A 23,775-nucleotide genomic window follows, 5' to 3' on the forward strand; every position below is an offset into this window, starting at 1 on the left:
GAGGAGATGAAGACATGAGGAGATGAGGACATGAAGACATGAGGAGATGAAGACATGAAAACATGAGGACATGAAGACATGAAAACATGAGGACATGAGGACATGAGGACATGGGGAGATGAAGACATGAGAACATGAAGACATGAAAACATGAGGAGATGAGGAGATGAAGACATGAGAACATGAGGACATGAGGACATGAGAACATGAAGACATGAGAACATGAGGACATGAAGACATGAGAACATGAGGACATGAAGACATGAGAACATGAGGAGATGAGGACATGAGGACATGAAGACATGAAGACATGAAGACATGAGAACATGAGGACATGAAGACATGAGAACATGAGGACATGAAGACATGAGAACATGAGGAGATGAGGACATGAGGACATGAAGACATGAAGACATGAGGACATGAAGACATGAAGACATGAGGACATGAAGACATGAGAACATGAAGACATGAAGACATGAGGACATGAAGACATGAGAACATGAGGACATGAAGACATGAGAACATGAGGAGATGAGGACATGAGGACATGAAGACATGAAGACATGAGGACATGAGGACATGAAGACATGAGAACATGAGGAGATGAGGACATGAGAACATGAAGACATGAAGACATGAGAACATGAGGAGATGAAGACATGAGGACATGAAGACATGAGAACATGAGGACATGAAGACATGAGAACATGAGGAGATGAAGACATGAGGACATGAGGACATGAGAACATGAAGACATGAAGACATGAGAACATGAGGAGATGAAGACATGAGGACATGAAGACATGAGAACATGAGGAGATGAAGACATGAGAACATGAGGAGATGAGGAGATGAAGACATGAGGACATGAGGAGATGAGGACATGAGGAGATGAGGACATGAGGAGATGAAGACATGAGGACATGAGAACATGAGGAGATGAAGACATGAGGACATGAGGAGATGAAGACATGAGGACATGAGGAGATGAAGACATGAGAACATGAGGACATGAAGACATGAGAACATGAGGAGATGAGGAGATGAAGACATGAGAACATGAGGACATGAAGACATGAAGACATGAGAACATGAGGAGATGAAGACATGAGGACATGAGGAGATGAAGACATGAGGAGATGAAGACATGAGGAGATGAAGACATGAGGAGATGAAGACATGAGAACATGAGGACATGAGGAGGTGAGGACATGAGGAGATGAAGACATGAAGACATGAGGACATGAGGAGATGAAGACATGAGGACATGAGGACATGAGATGAAGACATGAAGACATGAAGACATGAGGACATGAGGAAATGAAGACATGAGGACATGAGGAGATGAAGACATGAGGACATGAGGACATGAGATGAAGACATGAAGACATGAAGACATGAAGACATGAGAACATGAGGAGATGAAGACATGAGGACATGAGGACATGAGATGAAGACATGAAGACATGAGGACATGAGGAGATGAGGAGATGAAGACATGAGGACATGAGGAGATGAGGAGATGAAGACATGAAGACATGAGGAGATGAGATGAAGACATGAAGACATGAAGACATGAAGACATGAGAACATGAGGAGATGAAGACATGAGGACATGAGGAGATGAGGAGATGAAGACATGAGGACATGAGGACATGAAGACATGAAGACATGAGGACATGAAGACAGGAGGAGATGTAAGGGCGGCATTTGGTCGCCATGGTGACGTCACCTACGCGACTTGTAGTCTCTATGGTTACAGATTCTTCTGAATTTTATTTTACAATAGTTTTACAACAAACTGCTGATTTCTCAGGATGAAACGTGATGTTTTAAACAGGTAGAGGACAGATTTTTTTCTCATGGCTCAATTCAAACGGATCACGAAATAAAACTTTCAGTCCCGTTCATTTGAATGGCGAGTTTTTCAGAGTTGAGTTCCCATGGTGACCGTTACTTCCTGCTTCCGCTTAGGCTCTCTATAACAAGATTGAGGCGAATAAACAAAAATGAGGAACGCTTCACAAATTCGTTAAGTGTTCCTCATTTTTGTTTATTTTATGAGGAACGCTTCACGAATTTGAAATTCGTGAAGCGTTCCTCATCCTGAGGATGACACGCAAATTTGTGTAGCGTTCCTCTTTTTTGTTTATTTGCGTGAGTTTTATTGTTAATGTACAGTTACCGTAAATACAGTTAAAAAATTTTTTTTTTTTTTTTTTGAATATGTTATCTTTTTGCCTCTAATTTCAAATTCGTGAAGCGTTTCTCATAAAATAAACAAAAATGAGGAACACTTCACGTGAAGCGTTCCTCATTTTTGTGTATTTGCCTCAATTTTGTTGCTATGTACAGTTTGAGACTCCATCAGAGCAGCTCTGGCTGCTGCCTCCCTCCCAGCCCACTGCGCCCCCTGTGGCGGAGCTCCGCTACTGCAGCCCAACGCAGAAGTTTGGTCGAAATCGGGCCAGAGCCGATTTTCAAAGATTTTTGACGTTTTTTTTTTTTTTTTAAACTGTACATAACTGTAAATTAACAATAAAACTATCGCAAATAAACGAAAATGAGGAACGCTTCACGAATTTGCGTGTCATCCTTGCGCAGGGGCCATGCTAATCTTCTCTGTATCGTTCCAATTTTAGTATATGTGTTACCGAAGTAACACGAAAGTCCTATAATCCTGCGTGGCTTTTATGTCCCCACGGAGCCGCGACCCCTCACTGACGGTTCTACAACATTTGGCCCCATTCTGACACATTGGTGTGTATGTGTGTGTGTGTATGTCCCCACTTTAACACACTGGTGTGTATGTGTTTGTGTCTTCCACCTGACGCCGCCACCAGCTGCAGACGTGGCCCGGTTCGACCGAACCAACCCATGTCGGGCTGAACGGAGCCGCCGCAAGGGCTGATGGGTATTATCAGCCGCAAGGGCTGATGGGTAATAAGTGTGAAGCGGCTGTGACTGCGGAAGCGGGACTTGGCCCCTCCCCCTGCATCCCCCTCACAGAGGAACGTCCTCCCGGATGGTAAAGTCACATTAAATGCTTCGTTTTCAACAGGTTGTTTGTCTCTGCAGCTTTGTTGTAGTTGTTCACCAGTTCGAGTTCGGTGCCAGACGGGTTTGTGATTCAGAGTCTAAAAGCTGCTCCTCGTCTTCCTCTTCCGGGTGTCGTGGAGCCGCAGTAGCGGCGTCTCTCCGCCAGGTGGCGCCGTCAGGCCGCGGATCAGCCGCAGACCTGCTGCTGCTGCGTTCAGGGCCCCGTCATATATGTGGAAACATGAGGACTGACTCCAATGTCCTAGTTTTGGACATGGAGGACAGATGGCTGGAGTCTTGGGAGCTCTCCCCAGGAAGTTTAAACCCCATACACACCCGGAGGCACGTGACTCCTACTCACATGACCCCCCTCCAGTTTCGGGGGTGTGGTCATGTGACTTTGGTTTCACCCGAAACCAAACATGACCCCCTCCTCTGGGTTAAACTGAAGAAGCCTCTTGAATGAGGGGCGAAACAAACAAAGGGAAGAGGAAGAGGGAAAAGTCCGAACTGGGCCACATGAACCTTGTAGCGTGAAGACAGAGTGAGTTTTTAACTGTGAGGCTCAGAGTTCCGAGTTGCCCTGAACGCAGCAGCAGCAGGTCTGCGGCTGATCCGCGGTCTGACGGCGCCACCTGGCGGAGAGACGCCGCTACTGCGGCTCCACGACACCCGGAAGAGGAAGACGAGGAGCAGCTTTTAGACTCTGTGAATCACAAACCCGTCTGGCACCGAACTCGAACTGGTGAACAACTACAACAAAGCTGCAAAGACAAACAACCTGTTGAAAACGAAGCATTTAATGTGACTTTACCATCCGGGAGGACGTTCCTCTGTGAGGGGGATGCAGGGGGAGGGGCCAAGTCCCGCTTCACACTTATTACCCATCAGGCCTTGCGGCTGATATTACCCATCAGCCCTTGCGGCGGCTCCGTTCAGCCCGACGTGGGTTGGTTCGGTCGAACCGGGCCACGTCTGCAGCTGGTGGCGGCGTCAGGTGGAAGACACAAACACATACACACCAGTGTGTTAAAGTGGGGACATACACACACACACACATACACACCAATGTGTCAGAATGGGGCCAAATGTTGTAGAACCGTCAGTGAGGGGTCGCGGCTCCGTGGGGACATAAAACCCACGCAGGATTATAGGACTTTCGTGTTACTTCGGTAACACATATACTAAAATTGGAACGATACAGAGAAGATTAGCATGGCCCCTGCGCAAAGGAAGGTGCGCAATCTTCTCGGTTTGGCCGCCGGCGGCCGCCGCGCGGCCGCCCGCGGGCCGCCGCCCACTCTTTTCCCCGCGCCGCGAGACCGCCGAGTCCTGGCCGGCGGCTTCCACGGCCTCCTCTGGGCTCCGCTTCGTACCCCCCTCCAAAAAAATGGAAGGATACGCCTCGGGACCCACGTATCTTTCCATTTCGTCCATGTGTTTATATGCAAAGTAGCCACGCGGCCGCCGGCGGAGAAGGCGTTAGCGATCGATCGCCTATATTGTCAATATTATTATCTCTGCGATCCGTCATCCCTCCCTCCCTCCCTCCCTCCCTCTCGTCGTATAGGTTTATGATCTACTCTATGGACGAGATCCGTCATCCAACATGTGGTTATACAATATCAAGCTTCTTCGATCCATAATATCAATGTGATCAGTCAGCAGCGACATATTTATGATATACATCTGTCATAGCAATGAGATTTGTCATTTGTCAACCCTTTCTGTGCTATTTGTGTCTGTAAAAATGCTCAATAAACATGAATTGAATCGAATTGAATTCCTTTTATTGTCATTTGTGTGTCAAATGTGTGTTTATGATCTATCTATGTTTATAACATATATATAGGCTCTATAAACAGGAGATATGTTTATAATATATATATATATATATAGGCTCTATAAACAGGAGATATAGCCTATATATATATATATAATAAACATATCTACAATCTCTTAACACTTTGTGCTAATTGTGTCTGTTATAAACGCTCTACAAACATGAATTGTGACACAATTGGCTCTATGCACAGCTCCACTGAACTTTAGCCAGCTCCTTTATTTCCTGTTTTCCATTATTGAACAAACTGATGAATCCAGGTGTGTCTGACCATCGTTGTGAGGTCAGACACACCTGGATTCATCAGTTTGTCCAGTAACAATAATGTTAGTTATTGAGTGAGTGATGAATGATGCAGAATCATAGAAGACATAGGCATAGAAGTAATTTCCACAAGATTTTTATTTAGAAAATAAGTTTCAGTATAAAGAACACAGCAAAAACACACAAAAACTCTTAAAAGGTATAAATAGCACAGCAAAAACACACAAAAAGTCTTAAGTAGCAGCAGCAGCAGCTACTGCTGCATAGAAGTAATTTTACTCCTGGCTGTGCTCCTGGCTGTGCTCCCCCTGCTGCTCCTGCTCCTCCTCCTGTTGCTGGCTGTCCTCCTGCCTCCTCTGTGCCAGCCAGAGGTCAACAGAGATGCACTCGTAGAGGGCACAGTAAACATGTCTTTTCCCTTTTAAGTTGAACTGGCTGTGGCCAAAGTCTTTCGTGTCTGGTTGGCCACAGCGCTGGCATATCCTCAGTTTTGAGGGTTTTCTTTTTTTTGGATTTTCCTGCCCCTTCTTCTCCTCCTCCTGCATCTTCATCCTCTTCCTCCACATCGTTGTGCGTGGCACAGGAGCGGGGCCGTCGGCGGTCTGCTTCTCCATCAGCCACTCCTGGGGCGACCTCATGTCCGGACCGTCTTCCACGCTGCAGAAGTACTGGCCCTTGTAGAACGCGTGGCCAGAGTCAATGTGCCTGGCCTCCCCACATATATCGCAGGGAGCCCCAGGTTGTGACTGCTGGCCACTGCCCTGGGCCAGCACCTCCCTGTCCTTCTCCGCCCGCAACCTCCGTCGATACACGGTGCAGCGTGTGGGAGTCCTGGATGTGGACGGTGTGGAAGCCGTGGTGGAGGGGTTGTGAGGTGCCTCTGCTGCAGGAGACAGAAATGACAGTGTTGGAGCACAGGTAGTCACAGAGAAAGAAACGTGTCTTTTTCTCTTCAAGGTGTTGTAGGTTAAAGATTTCTTCTTACCATGCTTTTTCTTCTCTTTCCTCTTTCCAGAGGTGGACGGCGTGGAGGAGGAGGAGGAGGTCGACGGTGTGGAAGCCGTGGTGGAGAGGCTCTGAGGTGCCTCTGCTGCAGGAGACAGAAATGACAGTGTTGGAGCACAGGTAGTCACAGAGAAAGAAACGTGTCTTTTTCTCTTCAAGGTGTTGTAGGTTAAAGATTTCTTCTTACCATGCTTTTTCTTCTCTTTCCTCTTTCCAGAGGTGGACGGCGTGGAGGAGGAGGAGGAGGTCGACGGTGTGGAAGCCGTGGTGGAGAGGCTCTGAGGTGCCTCTGCTGCAGGAGACAGAAATGGCAGTGTTGGAGCACAAGTAGTCACTGAGAAAGAAACATTTATTTGTTGTGCTGTAAATGTGTGAAATAAATAATGGAAAAATCCTACCAGGCTTCTCCTTCTCTGCCAACTTCTCACTCCTTGTTGTGCTCTCCATCCTGCAATCAAACAGAGGAAAATGATATGAGTAAAAATTTTAAAAAAAAAGAAGAAAAGGCCACAAAGTGTTGAGTCCTCCAAAGCAGAGAAAAGTAGTTACCTGTTAGCAGCTTGCAGAATCTGGTTATGAGAAACATCTGGGCTACACAGGTACTTTAGAGGTGAGTAGGTGTCACCGCCCCAAGAGCCTTTGGCCAATCAGCTCTCCCGAGAACAGGAGTAGGGTCGTTAGCTCCAAAGGGGCTCTGATGTCCTGTGAAGCCCCTCTGTGTCTCTGAAGTTGCAAGGTGTCTCTGAAGTCCTTGTACCCAGTTTACACAGGAAGGGGGGTGGGGGGTAGGGGGGTGGATCAGGAGCAGGTCGCCCCTCCCATGACCTGGCCTGATCAGATCTGTCAGCTGTCACTTGCATGAGGGGGGAGATAGGATTTGTAAAATTTAAAGTTTGGGGAGGCAAAACATGTCCTTTTCCTTCTACCTAACCCTCTTCAACAACTAATACATGTACTACATAACACGAAAAATAAAATAAACAGCCAGCAGTAGTCATCAGTGGCCATCAAACAGATGTCAGTGTCAAGCTGATTTCTTGTAAAGTGGTCTGAAACGTCAACATTGTCTTACTCACCGTCCTCATTCTTTTTCTCCGTCTTTGCTTTTTGCCAACATCCTGCAAAGAAAGAGAGGAAAGAAGGCATGAGTAGCAGTGAAAAGGAGGAAGAAGAAAAGCAATCAGAGTTGAGAGTCCCATCAGATGTTTGTACAAACACTCACCTCCAGCAGCAGCACATGTGTTTAGCTCTCAGACAGACAGTCTTCCCAGGTGAGTGGGTCACATGTCCTAAGAGCTGTCCAGCAGTGGCTGCAAGAAAAGAGCAGCAGTCAGTGACTTCTGACATTTTGGACACTGCAGTTTTACTGTGTCTTTTAATTATTTTTATATTAAAGTATTGTTTAACTGAATAACACTGTCATGTGCTTATTATTACTTAATCAGCGTACCTGCATTGAATCCTGGGTGGGTGTGGGGTTGGTTGTTGTCAGGGTTAGCAGTCCTGGGCTGTTGAGTGGTGGCTCCTCCTCAGGCAGGATGCTCTTGGTCTATTCATATTCTAAAAGGGGTGATCAACAGTAATGAGTGTGTCGTCAACAGTGAGTACACCCCTCCCTCCCAAATGAAGCTTTCTCAGCACTCACCTGGCAGTGACATGTGATCTGTCAGAGGGTCTTGGTGGCTGCGTCACATGACATGTGAAGTGTCAGTGTCAGGTTGTGGGAGCTGTCACTCATCTCCTGGCCAGGGTGTGGTGGTTCAACACACACACACACACACAGATTGTGATGATCGATGGAGGGATCACCTCTGATGATAGTAGAAGGAGAAGGCCCAGGCCCGACACAAAAGGAGGCTTCGGTCAGCAGCAATGTCAGCTTGTGATGAATGAGATCACCTCTGATGCTGGATGAGTTCACCTCTGATGCTGGATGAGTTCACCTCTGATGCTGGATGACATCACCTCTGATGCTGGATGAGATCACCTCTGATGCTGGATGACATCACCTCTGATGCTGGATGAGATCACCTCTGATGCTGGATGAGTTCACCTCTGATGCTGGATGAGATCACCTCTGATGCTGGATGAGTTCACCTCTGATGCTGGATGAGATCTGGTGGTGGTGGGATGTGGGATGGAGATGATCTCTGAAGAGATTGTTGTGGTGGTGATCAGAGGAGGAGGAGGAGGTGGTGATGAGAGTTGTGGTGGTGATGGAAGAGGTGATGTTGATCAGAGGAGGAGGAGGTGATCAGAGGTGGTGGTGATGAGAGGTGGTGGTGATGGTGATGAGAGTTGTGGTGGTGATCAGAGGTGGTGATGATGGAAGAGGTGGTGGTGATCAGAGGAGGAGGAGGTGGTGATGGTGATGAGAGTTGTGGTGGTGATCAGAGGTGGTGATGATGGAAGAGGTGGTGGTGATCAGAGGAGGAGGAGGTGGTGATGGTGATGAGAATTGTGGTGGTGATCAGAGGTGATGGTGATGGAAGAGGTGGTGGTGATCAGAGGAGGAGGAGGTGGTGATGGTGATGAGAATTGTGGTGGTGATCAGAGGTGATGGTGATGGAAGAGGTGGTGGTGATCAGAGGAGGAGGAGGTGGTGATGGTGATGAGAGTTGTGGTGGTGATCAGAGGTGGTGATGATGGAAGAGGTGGTGGTGATCAGAGGAGGAGGAGGTGGTGATGGTGATGAGAATTGTGGTGGTGATCAGAGGTGATGGTGATGGAAGAGGTGGTGGTGATCAGAGGAGGAGGAGGTGGTGATGGTGATGAGAATTGTGGTGGTGATCAGAGGTGATGGTGATGGAAGAGGTGGTGGTGATCAGAGGAGGAGGAGGTGGTGATGGTGATGAGAGTTGTGGTGGTGATCAGAGGAGGTGGTGATGGTGATGATGGAGGAGGAGGTGGTGATGGAGAGGAAGGTGCGCAGGTGGTGATGGTGTGAGGCAGTGCACCTGCCCCTGTGCTGGTGATCGGCGTGGCGGAGGTGGAGTGGTGGAGTGTGTCCACTTGTGGTGGTGGAAAAGGGAGGGACTCACTTACCGGAGCGTTTTGGTTGTTTTGGTCTGATGCTCCGGTAAGGAGGGGGGGGCAAGCTGCCACGGTGCTGCTGGGTCACGGCCTGGGTCGGGGCCGGCAGGGTGGTGTGCTGCTGTGTGGCTGGCAGCAGAGGGGGGGCCGGCAGGGTGGTGTGCTGCTGGGTGGATGGCAGCAGAGGGGGGGCCGGCAGAGTGGCTCGCTGCTGGGTCCGCTGTGGAATAAAAGGAGGAAAAATGCCGTCATAAAGAAGAGCTCAACCCTGGAAGGAGACCACATCACAGCACTGTGGACAAAGAGAAGAAGACGTACCTTTGACGCAGCTGCTGCCTGCTTCTCCTGCAGCCACTCCTCCGCTGACTTGCCTCCAACCTTGGCGCAGTACTGCTCATTTCCGTGCCGGGTGTGACCATATTGTTTGGTTTTCGGCTGGCCACAGAGCCGGCAGTTGAAGGTGGAGAATGTCCTTTTCTCCTTCACCTTTTGGAAATGAGCAGCAAGTCCTGCGTTCCTCCGCTGCCGCTCCTCTTCCAGCCTCGCCTCCCAGCTGCTGGTGGTGGCGGTGGGAGGCGCACCTGTGGCGGTGGTGGGAGGCGCACCTGCAGCGGCAGTGGCGGCGGCGGCGGCGGCGGTGGCGGCGGCAGCGGCAGCGGGGGCTGGAGCGCTGGTGGTGGAGGTGGAGGCAAGGGAGGGTTCAGCGGAGGCAGCGGCTGCACCCGTTGGAGCCGAGGAGGATGTGGAGGAGGAAGCTGCAGTGGCACCGGGGGACGAGAGGAGCCGATGAAGGGCGGGGGCCAGGGGGCCGCGGCGGGTCACGGCCATGCCAGAGGCGTCCGGCGGCAGGTGGTGCTGCAGGGGGTTGGCGGGCTGCGCCGGTCCCTGCTGCAGAGCCCGGGCTGGCTGGAGGGGCTCCACCGCCGTGACCTCGGCCGTGACCGGTGGCAGAGCTGCGGCCACCTCGGAGGTCGCCAGTGCCTTGCTCCTCTTCGTGTGCCTGATGGAAACACATGACAGATATCAGACTGTGGACACGCTGCTCGTCCGTGGGACCGTCAGAGTGTTGGTGTCAAACACACGGCTCTTACCACTGCAGGAGGGTCCGCTGGTTGATCTCAAAGAGCTGGATGGGCGCGGCTGCCAGGAGGTGTCGGCAGTTGTAGATGTTGTCTCTGATGAGACTGTAGTCCCTCCTGACAGCCGACCAGCGACTCAGGTGGACCCCCGCGATGCTGCGGCCCTCGCTGTGGATCCGGCACAGCCCCAGGAAGATGGCTTCCATCAGCCTGGTGGCGTCTGGGGACTGTGCCGCCCCCGCGCCTTTACCCAGAAACAAACTGCACACAGAGAGAGAGGGAGGGGGAGAGAGTGAGTGAGGCTCTGTCCATTAGCTGTCAATGTGGCATTATGAAGATGGCCACATATAAACTACACATGAGCACGACATACACACACCTCCCAGTTTGTAATTGTTTTCCTCTCATGTCTGCCTGTGCTAGTGTGTGTGTGTGTGGAATGAACGGATATCGGTGGTTGACGTAGAGTGCGTAAGAATGTAGCGTTTGTAACCGTTAGTGTTGTTGTTGTTGTTAATCATCTGATGTTCCGTCTATGCTTGTGTTACAGAATAAAACCATAAAAGAAATCACACAGTGCTCTTCAATCAGAGACATGTAACATCAATTAGTGAGTGAGAGAGAGACATGGCCAGGCAGCAACGCTCCACTCACCGGGACGCGCTCTCTTGCCCCATGGCTGCCATGTGGGGCCGCCTGTTCTTAAAGCGGCCCTGCAGCAGGCGTCCCTGGTGGCGCGGGGGGAAGGAGACAGCCGCCTTGTCCCTGTCAGACAGCTTTGTCCACAGGGCGGCTATCTCCCTCACTTGAAGCTGCGTCACGTAGGCCTGGTGACGCAGCTTCACGAGGGCCTGGGCCAGACGGACGGTGTGCTGGTACCCTCCGTACCCGTCTGGTCCTATGACATCCTGGGAGAGAGACAAAAGTGTTAACTAACACACACACACACACACACACACACACAGACACTACACTTGCACTGAAAAAATACTTACGGCTTCCTCCTCCTCCTCCATCGGCTCCTCCCTGGGGTCCGACTGGGACGACGAGGCCTGGCTGGGCTGAGGCTGAGGCTGAGGCTGAGGCTGAGGCTGAGGCTGCTGGGGCTGCTGGGGCTGCTGGGGCTGCTGCGGGGGCTGAGGCTGCTGCGGGAACAGCAGCTCTTGCAGCACCTGGTCGGAGGCCAGGTCCCCCTCCCCAAATCCCTCGTCCACTGCCTCGAGCTGGTCCTCCTCCCACACATCTTCGCCCTCGTCCGTCCCATCCGGAGCGTCGGGATCCCCAGGATCTTCCTGCAGCACGAGGCCCGTCTGCGAGTACAGATACTCCACCCCGATGAGTTCTCCTGAACAAAAGAGACAGAGACGGATGTGAAGAGTTGGGCCTGCCCGCCTGCAGGTGCACCTGCCCCCCAGCTCCTCCCCCTCAGCTCACCTGTGTACTCGCTGGGCTTGGTGTATGTCTCAACCAGCGTCAGACCCATGAGCTCTTGGGTAAGCTGGTTGAAACCGTGCTGCAGGCGGGCACTGTGGCAGAGCAGCGTCGATCTGTCTGCACCCTCCACTGCAGACCTGCCCCTGTTTTCATTCCACCTGACCAGGCCCTCCAGCAGGTACACCTGGAAATGGAGCGCATTCGCAGATGTACCTGTGATGCACACACACGAGAGAGAGAGAGAGAGAGAGAGAGAGAGGAGTTCAGGCACTGTGAGCTGCTAAATGACCACAGAAAAAAACAACATCAGTAAAAGGTGTGATTCTCACCTGGGATGAAGCGGCACAGGTGCAGGTGGAATGACTCCAGCGAGGTGGAGCCCCTGGCGCAGCGGAAGACGGGGAGAATGATGCCTCCCCTGGTCACCTCCCCCGTCTTAGTGTAGAGCTCCACCTCGCTGGAGTCCTGGATACAGGGCAGGTGATGACGCTGCGTCTGCCAGATAACCTCCATTCTGTCGCGGTCGATGAGCGGGACGCCCAACGTGTCCGTCGCGTCCCGGAAGTGGTCCAGGACTTCCTGGAGGAGCCGCTCGGTGTCCTGGGCCCCTCTGGTGCGACGGCGGCAGTGACGAGCCATCTCCCTGCCCGTCAGCTTGACGTGGGCGTCCCTCCCCTCCTCGGACTGCTTGGCCTCCATCAGGCGCGCCACGTCATCTTTGTCCCACTCAAAGATGGCGAGAGACAGGCGCGCCATGAAGAGGCCGTAGAGCTGGTGGGCATCGGTGGTGACACCCCGAGCGAAGCGTCGCATCAGGTGCCACACATCCAGCCGCACCACCAGCTCCTGCCACTCCACGAACATGGCAGAGACCTGGAAACAACACAGTTTAGTTTAGTTTATTGGTTTAATAAGAGACAGTGTGCAATTGCATTAATCTCATTGACACTGATATTTAAACATCTACACTTGAGCAACCAGAGCTCGTCATAAGAGTTACCTTGCTCTGCCCGTGGGCGGCGCAGCAGTCCCGGTCCACGTACAAGACCTGAGGAGGGGCCTTTCCGGCTTCTCGGTAGCGCTGCATTAACCCGGCCGCCATGGGCAACAGTCCGTCTCCCTCGGAGTCAGTGAGCACGGACATTAACACCTGTCCGTGCTCATTCCCGACGTTGGTCACCCAGGCAGCCGTACCGGCAGCGCTACCTGCAAGCTTCTTCGTCATCTGCACAGGAGGACAGAGAGAGAGAGAGAGAGAGAGAGAGAGAGAGAGAGAGAGAGAGAGAGAGAGAGAGAGAGAGAGAGAGACAGAGAGAGAGACAGAGAGAGAGACAGAGAGAGAGGACAAGAGAAGACTGTTAGAACTGGCTCAGAGCGTCACAAAAAAAAGGGAGAAAACACCAGACATCTGTCCAAAATAAGTTATTCAATCACATCAAACCAAATTAGTAGCCTCAGCTCACAGGGCCCGGATGTGATGAGCCACTCACAGCACCTGCAGTGAGGAGGGAAAACACACACACACACACACACACACAAGCTGCAAAAACACAGACCACAGCTCACCTTCTTGGTCGAGTCCATCTTCAGAATGGACCCGAAGATGGATGTGACTCTGGCCTTTGTCTCCTGCAGGCGCGTGCAGGCGTCCCTGACGTAGACAGACAAAAGCCAGGCCGGACGGGGAACCGGGGGCATCAGCGGGAGTTCCACCCCCCGCTGAGGCGCCGCCACACCCGGAACCCGAAGCTTGCGAAGAACGGAGAGGTATCTCATCGACCGCAACATCCACTCTCTGGTGTGATCCTCCACCAGAGTAGTGTGGAGGCGGGAGGCACTGTTCCCCAGAGTGCGCTCCCTCATCTGCCCGATCACAGTTTTATCGCACGACAACCTGAGGAAGAGGACGACAGAGAAGAGCAGGACAGCAGGCGGATGAGAGGAAGTGTGAGTCAGATTAACAGATTAAAGCTCATGTGTGTGTTTGAGTCTGTGTGTGCATGCGCACGCAGTAAAGCCGGTGCTGCTTACCTGTACGTGAGAACAGCTGGAAATTGCTCCTGGTGCGACAGGTCCAGCTGTTCCAGGATGTGGTGCGACCACGCCGACAACTTCCTCTGACACGAGGTGCACTCGAGGTACTCCGTGCCCATGAAGTACCATCCCCTCGTGTCCAAGACCCTCCGGACGGTCTTGTAGAGGCCAGAGCCGGTCAGCCGGTGCCTACAAGAGGGACACACAAGCCTGTATGCCCACATCTTGTAGGGCATCCAAAGACAAAACCGGCTCTGGAAGAAGGCGTGGTGTGACTCGGGCGGCTGGGTGTACAAGGGTCGCTCTCCAGGGGGGAACCACCAGAGGCGGAGCTCACTGGTGAGAACAGACTTCCCACCAGCGCCTCTGGTGAAGAGAGCCTTGCCTACCCAGCCTTGCTGCTCCTCCGGGAGCGTCTGCCTCCAGCCGCGAGGCAGAAGCTGCAACCATCAAAACGTCTCAATAAGTACAAAGATTCAGTTGCAATTCCACACAGACAAACATTTCCTCACACAGGTTGTATGTATGGTTCTTACCTCAGCGCCAGAGGACAAAGGCGGGCCGACGGCGGCAGCAAGGGGTCCCAGGGCTCCAGGGGCTGCAGCGGCGGCTCCAGGGGCTGCGACGGCGGCTGGACGGGCTCCAGGGGCTGCAGCGGGGGCTCCAGGGGCGGCTCCAGGGGCTGGACGGGCTCCAGGGGCTGCAGCGGGGGCTCCAGGGGCTGGACGGGCTCCAGGGGCTGGACGGGCTCCAGCGGCGGCTCCAGGGGCCGGACAGGGTCCAGGGGCTGCGGCTGGGCTGGATCCCATCTGGGGGGAGACAGGCTGGGGAGGAGGGAGGGCTGCTGGTGGGGCGTCCCTGCTACTGCTGCTCACTGTCAAACACAATCACATTTGTTGCTTTGACTGACACATCTCTCCTTTTCTGACAACAGGTAGAGGACAGATTTTTTTCTCATGGCTCAATTCAAACGGATCACGAAATAAAACTTTCAGTCCCGTTCATTTGAATGGCGAGTTTTTCAGAGTTGAGTTCCCATGGTGACCGTTACTTCCTGTTTCCGCTTAGGCTCTCTATAACAAGATTGAGGCAAATAAACAAAAATGAGGAACGCTTCACAAATTCGTGAAGTGTTCCTCATTTTTGTTTATTTTAAATTCGTGAAGTGTTCCTCATTTTTGTTTATTTTAAATTCGTGAAGTGTTCCTCATTTTTGTTTATTTTATGAGGAACGCTTCAGACGAGGATAATACGGAGGCAATCGAGGCGTGTGTGTGTGTGTGTGTGTGTCTGTGTGTGTGTGTGTGTGTGTGCACGCTCACGCTGAGAGTCGACCTCCATGGCTGCAGTGAGGAGCTCTGCATCCGTCAGCTCTGGGCCCGCTGCTCCAGCACCTGTGTGTGTATGTGTGTGTGAAATAATTAGATGCAAATATGTCTGTCAATCCTGAAGTGACTTCCTGGCTTCGTGGTGTGACCTTACCAGAGCCTGCAGACGGAGGTGCTCCAGGCTGGGCCGGGGGGAGGGCAGCACCACCTCTGGCCTCTCGGTCCCGGCCCAGCACATACGCCTGCAGGCTGTGGAACTTGGACCCAGGCTTGGTGATGCGGCCCCTCATCCACTCCACATAGCTAGAGACACACGGGGGCAACAGGACAGAGTCAGCGGACTGATCAACACACACACACACACACACACACACTGGGATACTCACGTTCGACTCTCCTTGCTGGCAGCCTCGTAGAGGGACTGGTAGGTTCGGTTGGCGTGAACCCCGAACCCCACCAGCTGACTGTCCATGCCCCTCACCGACAGAGACCCCTCACGCATCCGGGTCCGCTGAACCACCGCCACCACCTGTAGAGTAGAAATACAACAATACTTTACCCACCCCCCCAGGAGGGAAACTCAAGCCGCCCGGCAGCTGGACAGTTAGAAACAGCTACAATGAAATTCTCACCTCGGGGAACAGGCGGACATAGGTGGTGAGGGCGTCCTTCTGTACGGCGAGGGGCGACTGTGACTTGTCACCGCCCTCCCTCTCTTTCAGGTGGGAGGCCACGACGGCAGCTGCATAGCCCACGTCGTTGGCCAGGAGCCACCTGAAAGTCTGCCCCCGGTACTGGCCAAACTGGAGCTCGCTCTCACAGAGCACCAGATTGGGGCACCGGGGGTCCCCGCCTGCCTCCACCACTCTGGCCCTGGCCTCGGCCGCCACCACCTCGGGCTTCTTCACCGGGCCTGCCGAGGCTGACGTCTGCCGGTAGGCCTGGGCCAGCCTGGCTGCCTCAGGTGAAGGCTGGAGGGTAAGCTCCGAGGTGGTGGGCTGGACCCTGAAAACAGGACGGTAATCCATTCTGAAAAAGAGTGAGAGCATAAAAACAACATGAGATGAGGTGACCAATATATGATGCAGATATACAGTACATGATGCATGGGTTTATTAGTTCATAGGTTTTAGTGTATAGTATTGTTGTTGTACCTATTTTTACAGACACAAATAGCACAGAAAGGGTTGACAAATGACAAATCTCATTGCTATGACAGATGTTTATCATAAATATGTCGCTGCTGACTTATTTAACCCCACTGATTACAGCCTGTCTTTAATCAGCCTCTCATGAACACATAGCTACTGCTGGGACACTAAGTCGTTCACATGTGAGTGTCAACCAGCTATAATATTTTACTGTACAGAAATATGAATATGAAACATGAACGCATCACTACAGAAGCAACGTTAAAATGATCAAATCCAGCCAGATATAATATATATAATAATAATAATATATCATGGGCATAAGGTTAACGTTATATCTCCACACTGACCTTAGATGAGATTTGAAAACCAGAAGAAACCAGACGAGTGAGCAACACAGTGACATAACGTTACGTTACCTAACATGCAGTAACGTCGACATTACTGGAATAAGGCAGATAATAAAATAAAATACCGATAAAAACGTATAATTCAAAGCTCACGATATACTGTGCAATGCGCTGGGTTGAAACGGAGGGAAAAAAGAAAAAGTAATGGAGGGAATAAATTAATTGAGGAGGGAAAATATGATAACGGTCGGTTAACTAGCTAAAACATAACTTAACTTTGTCAAAACTGTCGCCGAAGTGTTGAACATGATAAAAAGCACAATCTGCATATTATTCCAACACACATGATTCAGATATTTTTTGACTATGACCGTGAATTTAGACCTGACCGGCCGGCCGGCGGGCAGCCAGCCGCCGGGCAGCCGCATACGGAGCCGTATCGCCCGGCTAACAAGCGGCCACACGACCGCTGTTACGGTGGCTCGTTAACCGGCTCGTTAACCGGAGAAAAACACTTGAAATACATATATATAAATATATTTTTTAAAGTACTTACTTCGTTCGTTCGTTCGTTCGTTCGTTCGCTAGCTCTCTCGCTCGCTCGCTCCGTATCTCGTCACTCTCCGTAGGGGGTGAAGCTGGGAGTGATGGCGGCTATCACTCTTCGTCTACCTGGGTCTGTCAGTGCAGGGGGGCGGAGCCGCGGTACATGTGTTTGGGCCAATGAGAGAGCTTCTCATTTGTCCCCCCATGCATTGTGTATGTGGAGCTGCGCATGTGTAGTAGCCAATAGAGGCGTGTGGTGTCGACCAATGGGAGCACACCCCATCTGTCTGCAGGGGGAGAAGATGGCTGTCCCCGAGGCGCAAGGATGACACGCAAATTCGTGAAGCGTTCCTCATTTTCGTTTATTTGCGATAGTTTTATTGTTAATTTACAGTTATGTACAGTTTAAAAAAAAAAAAAAAACGTCAAAAATCTTTGAAAATCGGCTCTGGCCCGATTTCGACCAAACTTCTGCGTTGGGCTGCAGTAGCGGAGCTCCGCCACAGGGGGCGCAGTGGGCTGGGAGGGAGGCAGCAGCCAGAGCTGCTCTGATGGAGTCTCAAACTGTACATAGCAACAAAATTGAGGCAAATACACAAAAATGAGGAACGCTTCACGTGAAGTGTTCCTCATTTTTGTTTATTTTATGAGAAACGCTTCACGAATTTGAAATTCGTAAAGCATTCCTCATCCTGAGGATGACACGCAAATTCGTGAAGCGTTCCTCATTTTCGTTTATCTGCGTGAGTTGTATTGTTTATGTACAGTTTAAAAAAAATATATATGTATATATATATATATTTGAAGTATCATCAAATTACGAACCATCCGTTGATGTGGGGCTTCACCCTGAGGTATTTGCATCCAGTTGTGTAGAGTTAGAGGCAAAAAAATAACATATTCAAAAAAAAAAAAAATTTTTTTTAAACTGTATTTACGGTAACTGTACATTAACAATAAAACTCACGCAAATAAACAAAAAAGAGGAACGCTACACAAATTTGCGTGTCATCCTCAGGATGAGGAACGCAAATTCTTGAAGCGTTCCTCATAAAATAAACAAAAATGAGGAACACTTAACGAATTTGTGAAGCGTTCCTCATTTTTGTTTATTCGCCTCAATCTTGTTATAGAGAGCCTAAGCGGAAGCAGGAAGTAACGGTCACCATGGGAACTCAACTCTGAAAAACTCGCCATTCAAATGAACGGGACTGAAAGTTTTATTTCGTGATCTGATTGAATTGCGCCATGAGAAAAAAATCTGTCCTCTACCTGTTTAAAACATCACGTTTCATCCTGAGAAATCAGCAGTTTGTTGTAAAACTATTGTAGAATAAAATTCAGAAGAATCTGTAACCATAGAGACTACAAGTCGCGTAGGTGACGTCACCATGGCGATCACATGCCGCCCTTTCATCTCCTCCTGTCTTCATGTCCTCATGTCTTCATGTCTTCATGTCCTCATGTCATCATGTCTTCATCTCCTCATCTCCTCATGTCCTCATGTCTTCATGTCTTCATGTCCTCATGTCTTCATGTCTTCATGTCTTCATGTCTTCATCTCCTCATCTCCTCATGTCTTCATGTCTTCATCTCCTCATGTTCTCATGTCTTCATCTCCTCATCTCCTCATGTCTTCATCTCCTCATGTCTTCATCTCATGTCCTCATGTCCTCATGTCTTCATCTCCTCATGTCCTCATGTCTTCATCTCCTCATGTTCTCATGTCTTCATCTCCTCATGTCTTCATGTCTTCATGTCTTCATCTCATGTCTTCATGTCCTCATGTCTTCATCTCCTCATGTCTTCATGTCTTCATCTCCTCATGTCCTCATGTCTTCATCTCCTCATCTCCTCATGTTCTCATGTCTTCATCTCCTCATGTCTTCATGTCTTCATCTCCTCATCTCCTCATGTTCTCATGTCTTCATGTCTTCATCTCATGTCCTCATGTTCTCATGTTCTCATGTTTTCATCTCCTCATGTTCTCATGTCTTCATCTCCTCATGTCTTCATCTCATGTCTTCATGTCTTCATGTCTTCATCTCATGTCTTCATGTCCTCATGTCTTCATCTCCTCATGTTCTCATGTCTTCATCTCCTCATGTCCTCATGTCCTCATGTCTTCATCTCCTCATGTCCTCATGTCTTCATCTCCTCATGTCCTCATGTCTTCATGTCTTCATCTCCTCATGTCTTCATCTCCTCATCTCCTCATGTCCTCATGTCTTCATGTCTTCATGTCCTCATGTCTTCATGTCTTCATGTCTTCATCTCTTCATCTCCTCATGTCCTCATGTCTTCATGTCTTCATCTCCTCATGTCTTCATGTCTTCATGTCTTCATCTCCTCATCTCCTCATGTCCTCATGTCTTCATCTCCTCATGTCCTCATGTCTTCATGTCTTCATCTCCTCATGTCCTCATGTCCTCATCTCCTCATGTCTTCATCTCCTCATGTCCTCATGTCTTCATGTCTTCATCTCCTCATGTCTTCATCTCCTCATGTCCTCATGTCTTCATCTCCTCATGTTCTCATGTCTTCATGTCCTCATGTCTTCATCTCCTCATGTCCTCATCTCCTCATGTCTTCATGTCTTCATCTCCTCATGTCCTCATGTTCTCATGTCTTCATCTCCTCATGTCCTCATGTCTTCATCTCCTCATGTTCTCATGTCTTCATCTCCTCATGTCTTCATCTCCTCATGTTCTCATGTCTTCATCTCCTCATGTTCTCATGTCTTCATCTCCTCATGTTCTCATGTTCTCATGTCTTCATCTCCTCATGTTCTCATGTCTTCATGTCCTCATGTTCTCATGTCTTCATGTCCTCATGTTCTCATGTCTTCATCTCCTCATGTTCTCATGTTCTCATGTCTTCATCTCCTCATGTTCTCATGTCTTCATGTCCTCATGTTCTCATGTCTTCATCTCCTCATGTTCTCATGTTCTCATGTCTTCATGTCCTCATGTCTTCATGTCTTCATGTCCTCATGTCTTCATGTCCTCATGTCCTCATGTCTTCATGTCCTCATGTCCTCATGTCCTCATGTCCTCATGTCCTCATGTCTTCATGTCTTCATGTCCTCATGTCCTCATGTTTTCATGTCTTCATGTCCTCATGTCTTCATGTCCTCATGTCCTCATGTCTTCATGTCTTCATCTCCTCATGTCTTCATGTCCTCATGTCCTCATCTCCTCATGTCTTCATCTCCTCATGTCCTCATGTCTTCATGTCTTCATGTCCTCATGTCCTCATGTTTTCATGTCTTCATGTCCTCATGTCTTCATGTCCTCATGTCCTCATCTCCTCATGTCTTCATCTCCTCATGTCCTCATGTCTTCATGTCTTCATCTCCTCATGTCTTCATCTCCTCATGTCCTCATGTCTTCATCTCCTCATGTTCTCATGTCTTCATGTCCTCATGTCTTCATCTCCTCATGTCCTCATGTTCTCATGTCTTCATCTCCTCATGTTCTCATGTCTTCATCTCCTCATGTCCTCATGTCTTCATCTCCTCATGTTCTCATGTCTTCATGTCCTCATGTTCTCATGTCTTCATCTCCTCATGTTCTCATGTTCTCATGTCTTCATCTCCTCATGTCTTCATCTCCTCATGTTCTCATGTCTTCATCTCCTCATGTTCTCATGTCTTCATCTCCTCATGTCCTCATGTCTTCATCTCCTCATGTTCTCATGTCTTCATGTCCTCATGTTCTCATGTCTTCATCTCCTCATGTTCTCATGTTCTCATGTCTTCATGTCCTCATGTTCTCATGTCTTCATCTCCTCATGTTCTCATGTTCTCATGTCTTCATGTCCTCATGTCTTCATGTCTTCATGTCCTCATGTCTTCATGTCCTCATGTCCTCATGTCTTCATGTCCTCATGTCCTCATGTCCTCATGTCCTCATGTCTTCATGTCTTCATGTCTTCATGTCCTCATGTCTTCATGTCCTCATGTCTTCATGTCCTCATGTCCTCATGTCTTCATGTCCTCATGTTCTCATGTCTTCATGTCCTCATGTTTTCATGTCTTCATGTCTTCATGTCTTCATGTCCTCATGTCCTCATGTTTTCATGTCTTCATGTCCTCATGTCTTCATGTCCTCATGTCCTCATGTCTTCATGTCCTCATGTCCTCATGTCTTCATGTCCTCATGTCTTCATCTCCTCATGTTCTCATGTTCTCATGTCTTCATGTTCTCATGTCCTCATGTCCTCATGTCCTCATGTCCTCATGTCTTCATGTCCTCATGTTTTCATGTCTTCATGTCTTCATGTCTTCATGTCTTCATGTCCTCATGTCCTCATGTTTTCATGTCTTCATGTCCTCATGTCTTCATGTCCTCATGTCCTCATGTCTTCATGTCCTCATGTCCTCATGTCTTCATGTCCTCATGTCCTCATGTCCTCATGTCTTCATGTCTTCATGTCTTCATGTCCTCATGTCTTCATGTCCTCATGTCTTCATGTCTTCATGTCCTCATGTCCTCATGTTTTCATGTCTTCATGTCTTCATGTCCTCATGTTTTCATGTCTTCATGTCTTCATGTCCTCATGTCTTCATGTCCTCATGTCCTCATGTCCTCATGTCTTCATGTCTTCATGTCCTCATGTCCTCATGTCCTCATGTCTTCATGTCCTCATGTCCTCATGTCTTCATGTCCTCATGTTTTCATGTCTTCATGTCCTCATGTTCTCATGTCCTCATGTCTTCATCTCCTCATGTCCTCATGTCTTCATGTCCTCATGTTTTCATGTCTTCATGTCCTCATGTTCTCATCTCCTCATGTCTTCATGTCCTCATGTCTTCATGTCCTCATGTCCTCATGTCCTCATGTCCTCATGTCTTCATGTCCTCATGTTTTCATGTCTTCATGTCCTCATGTTCTCATGTCCTCATGTCTTCATCTCCTCATGTCTTCATGTCCTCATGTTTTCATGTCTTCATCTCCCCATGTCCTCATGTCTTCATGTCCTCATGTTTTCATGTCTTCATGTCCTCATGTTCTCATGTCCTCATGTCTTCATCTCCTCATGTCTTCATGTCCTCATGTTTTCATGTCTTCATCTCCCCATGTCCTCATGTCTTCATGTCCTCATGTTTTCATCTCCTCATGTCCTCATGTCTTCATCTCCTCATGTCTTCATGTCTTCATCTCTTCATGTCTTCATGTCCTCATGTTCTCATGTCTTCATGTCCTCATGTCTTCATCTCCTCATGTTCTCATGTCTTCATCTCCTCATGTCTTCATGTCTTCATCTCCTCATCTCCTCATGTTCTCATGTCTTCATGTCTTCATGTTCTCATGTCTTCATCTCCTCATGTCTTCATCTCCTCATGTCCTCATGTCTTCATCTCCTCATGTTCTCATGTCTTCATGTTCTCATGTCTTCATCTCCTCATGTCCTCATGTTCTCATGTCTTCATCTCCTCATGTTCTCATGTCTTCATCTCCTCATGTTCTCATGTCTTCATGTCCTCATGTTCTCATGTCCTCATCTCCTCATCTCCTCATGTCTTCATCTCCTCATGTTCTCATGTCTTCATCTCCTCATGTCCTCATCTCCTCATGTCTTCATGTCCTCATGTCTTCATGTCCTCATGTTCTCATGTCTTCATCTCCTCATGTCCTCATGTCTTCATGTCCTCATGTTTTCATGTCTTCATGTCCTCATGTTCTCATGTCTTCATCTCCTCATGTCCTCATGTCTTCATGTCCTCATGTTTTCATGTCTTCATGTCCTCATGTTCTCATGTCCTCATCTCCTCATCTCCTCATGTCCTCATGTTCTCATGTCTTCATCTCCTCATCTCCTCATGTTCTCATGTCTTCATGTCCTCATGTTCTCATGTCCTCATGTCTTCATGTCCTCATGTTCTCATGTCTTCATCTCCTCATGTCTTCATCTCCTCATGTCCTCATGTCTTCATCTCCTCATGTCCTCATGTCTTCATTTCCTCATGTTCTCATGTCTTCATGTCCTCATGTTCTCATGTCTTCATCTCCTCATGTTCTCATGTCTTCATCTCCTCATGTTCTCATGTCTTCATGTCCTCATCTCCTCATGTCCTCATGTCTTCATCTCCTCATGTTCTCATGTCTTCATGTCCTCATGTCTTCATGTCCTCATCTCCTCATGTTCTCATGTCTTCATCTCCTCATGTTCTCATGTCTTCATGTCCTCATGTCTTCATGTCCTCATGTCTTCATGTCCTCATGTCTTCATGTCCTCATCTCCTCATGTTCTCATGTCTTCATGTCCTCATGTCTTCATGTCCTCATGTTCTCATGTCTTCATGTCCTCATGTTTTCATGTCCTCATGTTCTCATGTCTTCATGTCCTCATCTCCTCATGTCTTCATGTCCTCATGTCTTCATGTCCTCATGTCTTAATCTCCTCATGTCCTCATGTCTTCATGTCCTCATCTCCTCATGTCTTCATCTCCTCATCTCCTCATGTCTTCATCTCCTCATGTCATCATCTCCTCATGTCTTCATGTCCTCATGTCTTCATGTCTTCATCTCCTCATGTCTTCATGTCTTCATCTCCTCATGTCTTCATGTCTTCATGTCTTCATGTCTTCATGTCCTCATGTCTTCATGTCCTCATCTCCTCATGTTCTCATGTCTTAATCTCCTCATGTCTTCATGTCTTCAT

The 23,775-nt window shown here is 49.2% G+C and overlaps 4 protein-coding genes, 1 long non-coding RNA gene, 1 other non-coding gene and 1 pseudogene across 6 annotated transcripts in view; 1 reads left to right on the forward strand and 6 right to left on the reverse strand.

Moving 5' to 3' along the window:
• Nucleotides 1-23,775, reverse strand: part of LOC146980516 (uncharacterized) — a 528,771-nt gene that overhangs the window by 226,621 nt on the left and 278,375 nt on the right. The gene's annotated exons all lie outside the window — the stretch shown is intronic.
• LOC146980611 (U6 spliceosomal RNA) lies at nucleotides 2,563-2,668 on the reverse strand. The gene has a single exon (XR_015036722.1). It is a non-coding gene; the product is annotated as a U6 spliceosomal RNA (small nuclear RNA).
• Nucleotides 4,204-4,299, forward strand: LOC146980612 (U6 spliceosomal RNA; annotated as a pseudogene).
• Nucleotides 5,425-6,601, reverse strand: LOC146980613 (uncharacterized). The gene is made up of 4 exons (XM_085787909.1): nucleotides 6,553-6,601; nucleotides 6,342-6,446; nucleotides 6,135-6,239; nucleotides 5,425-6,032 (listed from the first exon to the last, which is right to left on the reverse strand). Exons 1-4 carry the CDS (start codon nucleotides 6,599-6,601, stop codon nucleotides 5,425-5,427), a joined length of 867 nt encoding a protein of 288 aa, XP_085644035.1.
• LOC146980614 (uncharacterized) lies at nucleotides 9,192-11,161 on the reverse strand. Its single transcript, XM_085787910.1, has 5 exons — nucleotides 10,921-11,161; nucleotides 10,279-10,527; nucleotides 9,910-10,187; nucleotides 9,506-9,849; nucleotides 9,192-9,407 (listed from the first exon to the last, which is right to left on the reverse strand). The coding sequence occupies exons 1-5, from the start codon at nucleotides 10,950-10,952 to the stop codon at nucleotides 9,192-9,194; spliced, it is 1,119 nt and encodes a 372-aa protein (XP_085644036.1). The 5' UTR covers nucleotides 10,953-11,161.
• On the reverse strand, nucleotides 11,235-14,184 carry LOC146980615 (uncharacterized). Its single transcript, XM_085787911.1, has 7 exons — nucleotides 14,093-14,184; nucleotides 13,732-13,923; nucleotides 13,267-13,594; nucleotides 12,701-12,925; nucleotides 12,030-12,573; nucleotides 11,587-11,913; nucleotides 11,235-11,554 (listed from the first exon to the last, which is right to left on the reverse strand). The coding sequence occupies exons 1-7, from the start codon at nucleotides 14,182-14,184 to the stop codon at nucleotides 11,235-11,237; spliced, it is 2,028 nt and encodes a 675-aa protein (XP_085644037.1).
• On the reverse strand, nucleotides 14,544-15,348 carry LOC146980616 (uncharacterized). The gene is made up of 3 exons (XR_015036542.1): nucleotides 15,217-15,348; nucleotides 15,057-15,128; nucleotides 14,544-14,608 (listed from the first exon to the last, which is right to left on the reverse strand). It is a non-coding gene; the product is annotated as an uncharacterized LOC146980616 (long non-coding RNA).

Source organism: Trachurus japonicus, chromosome 9, assembly GCF_045865225.1.
Source record: "Trachurus japonicus isolate A0001 chromosome 9, Traja_1.0".
Lineage (NCBI taxonomy): Eukaryota > Metazoa > Chordata > Actinopteri > Carangiformes > Carangidae > Trachurus > Trachurus japonicus.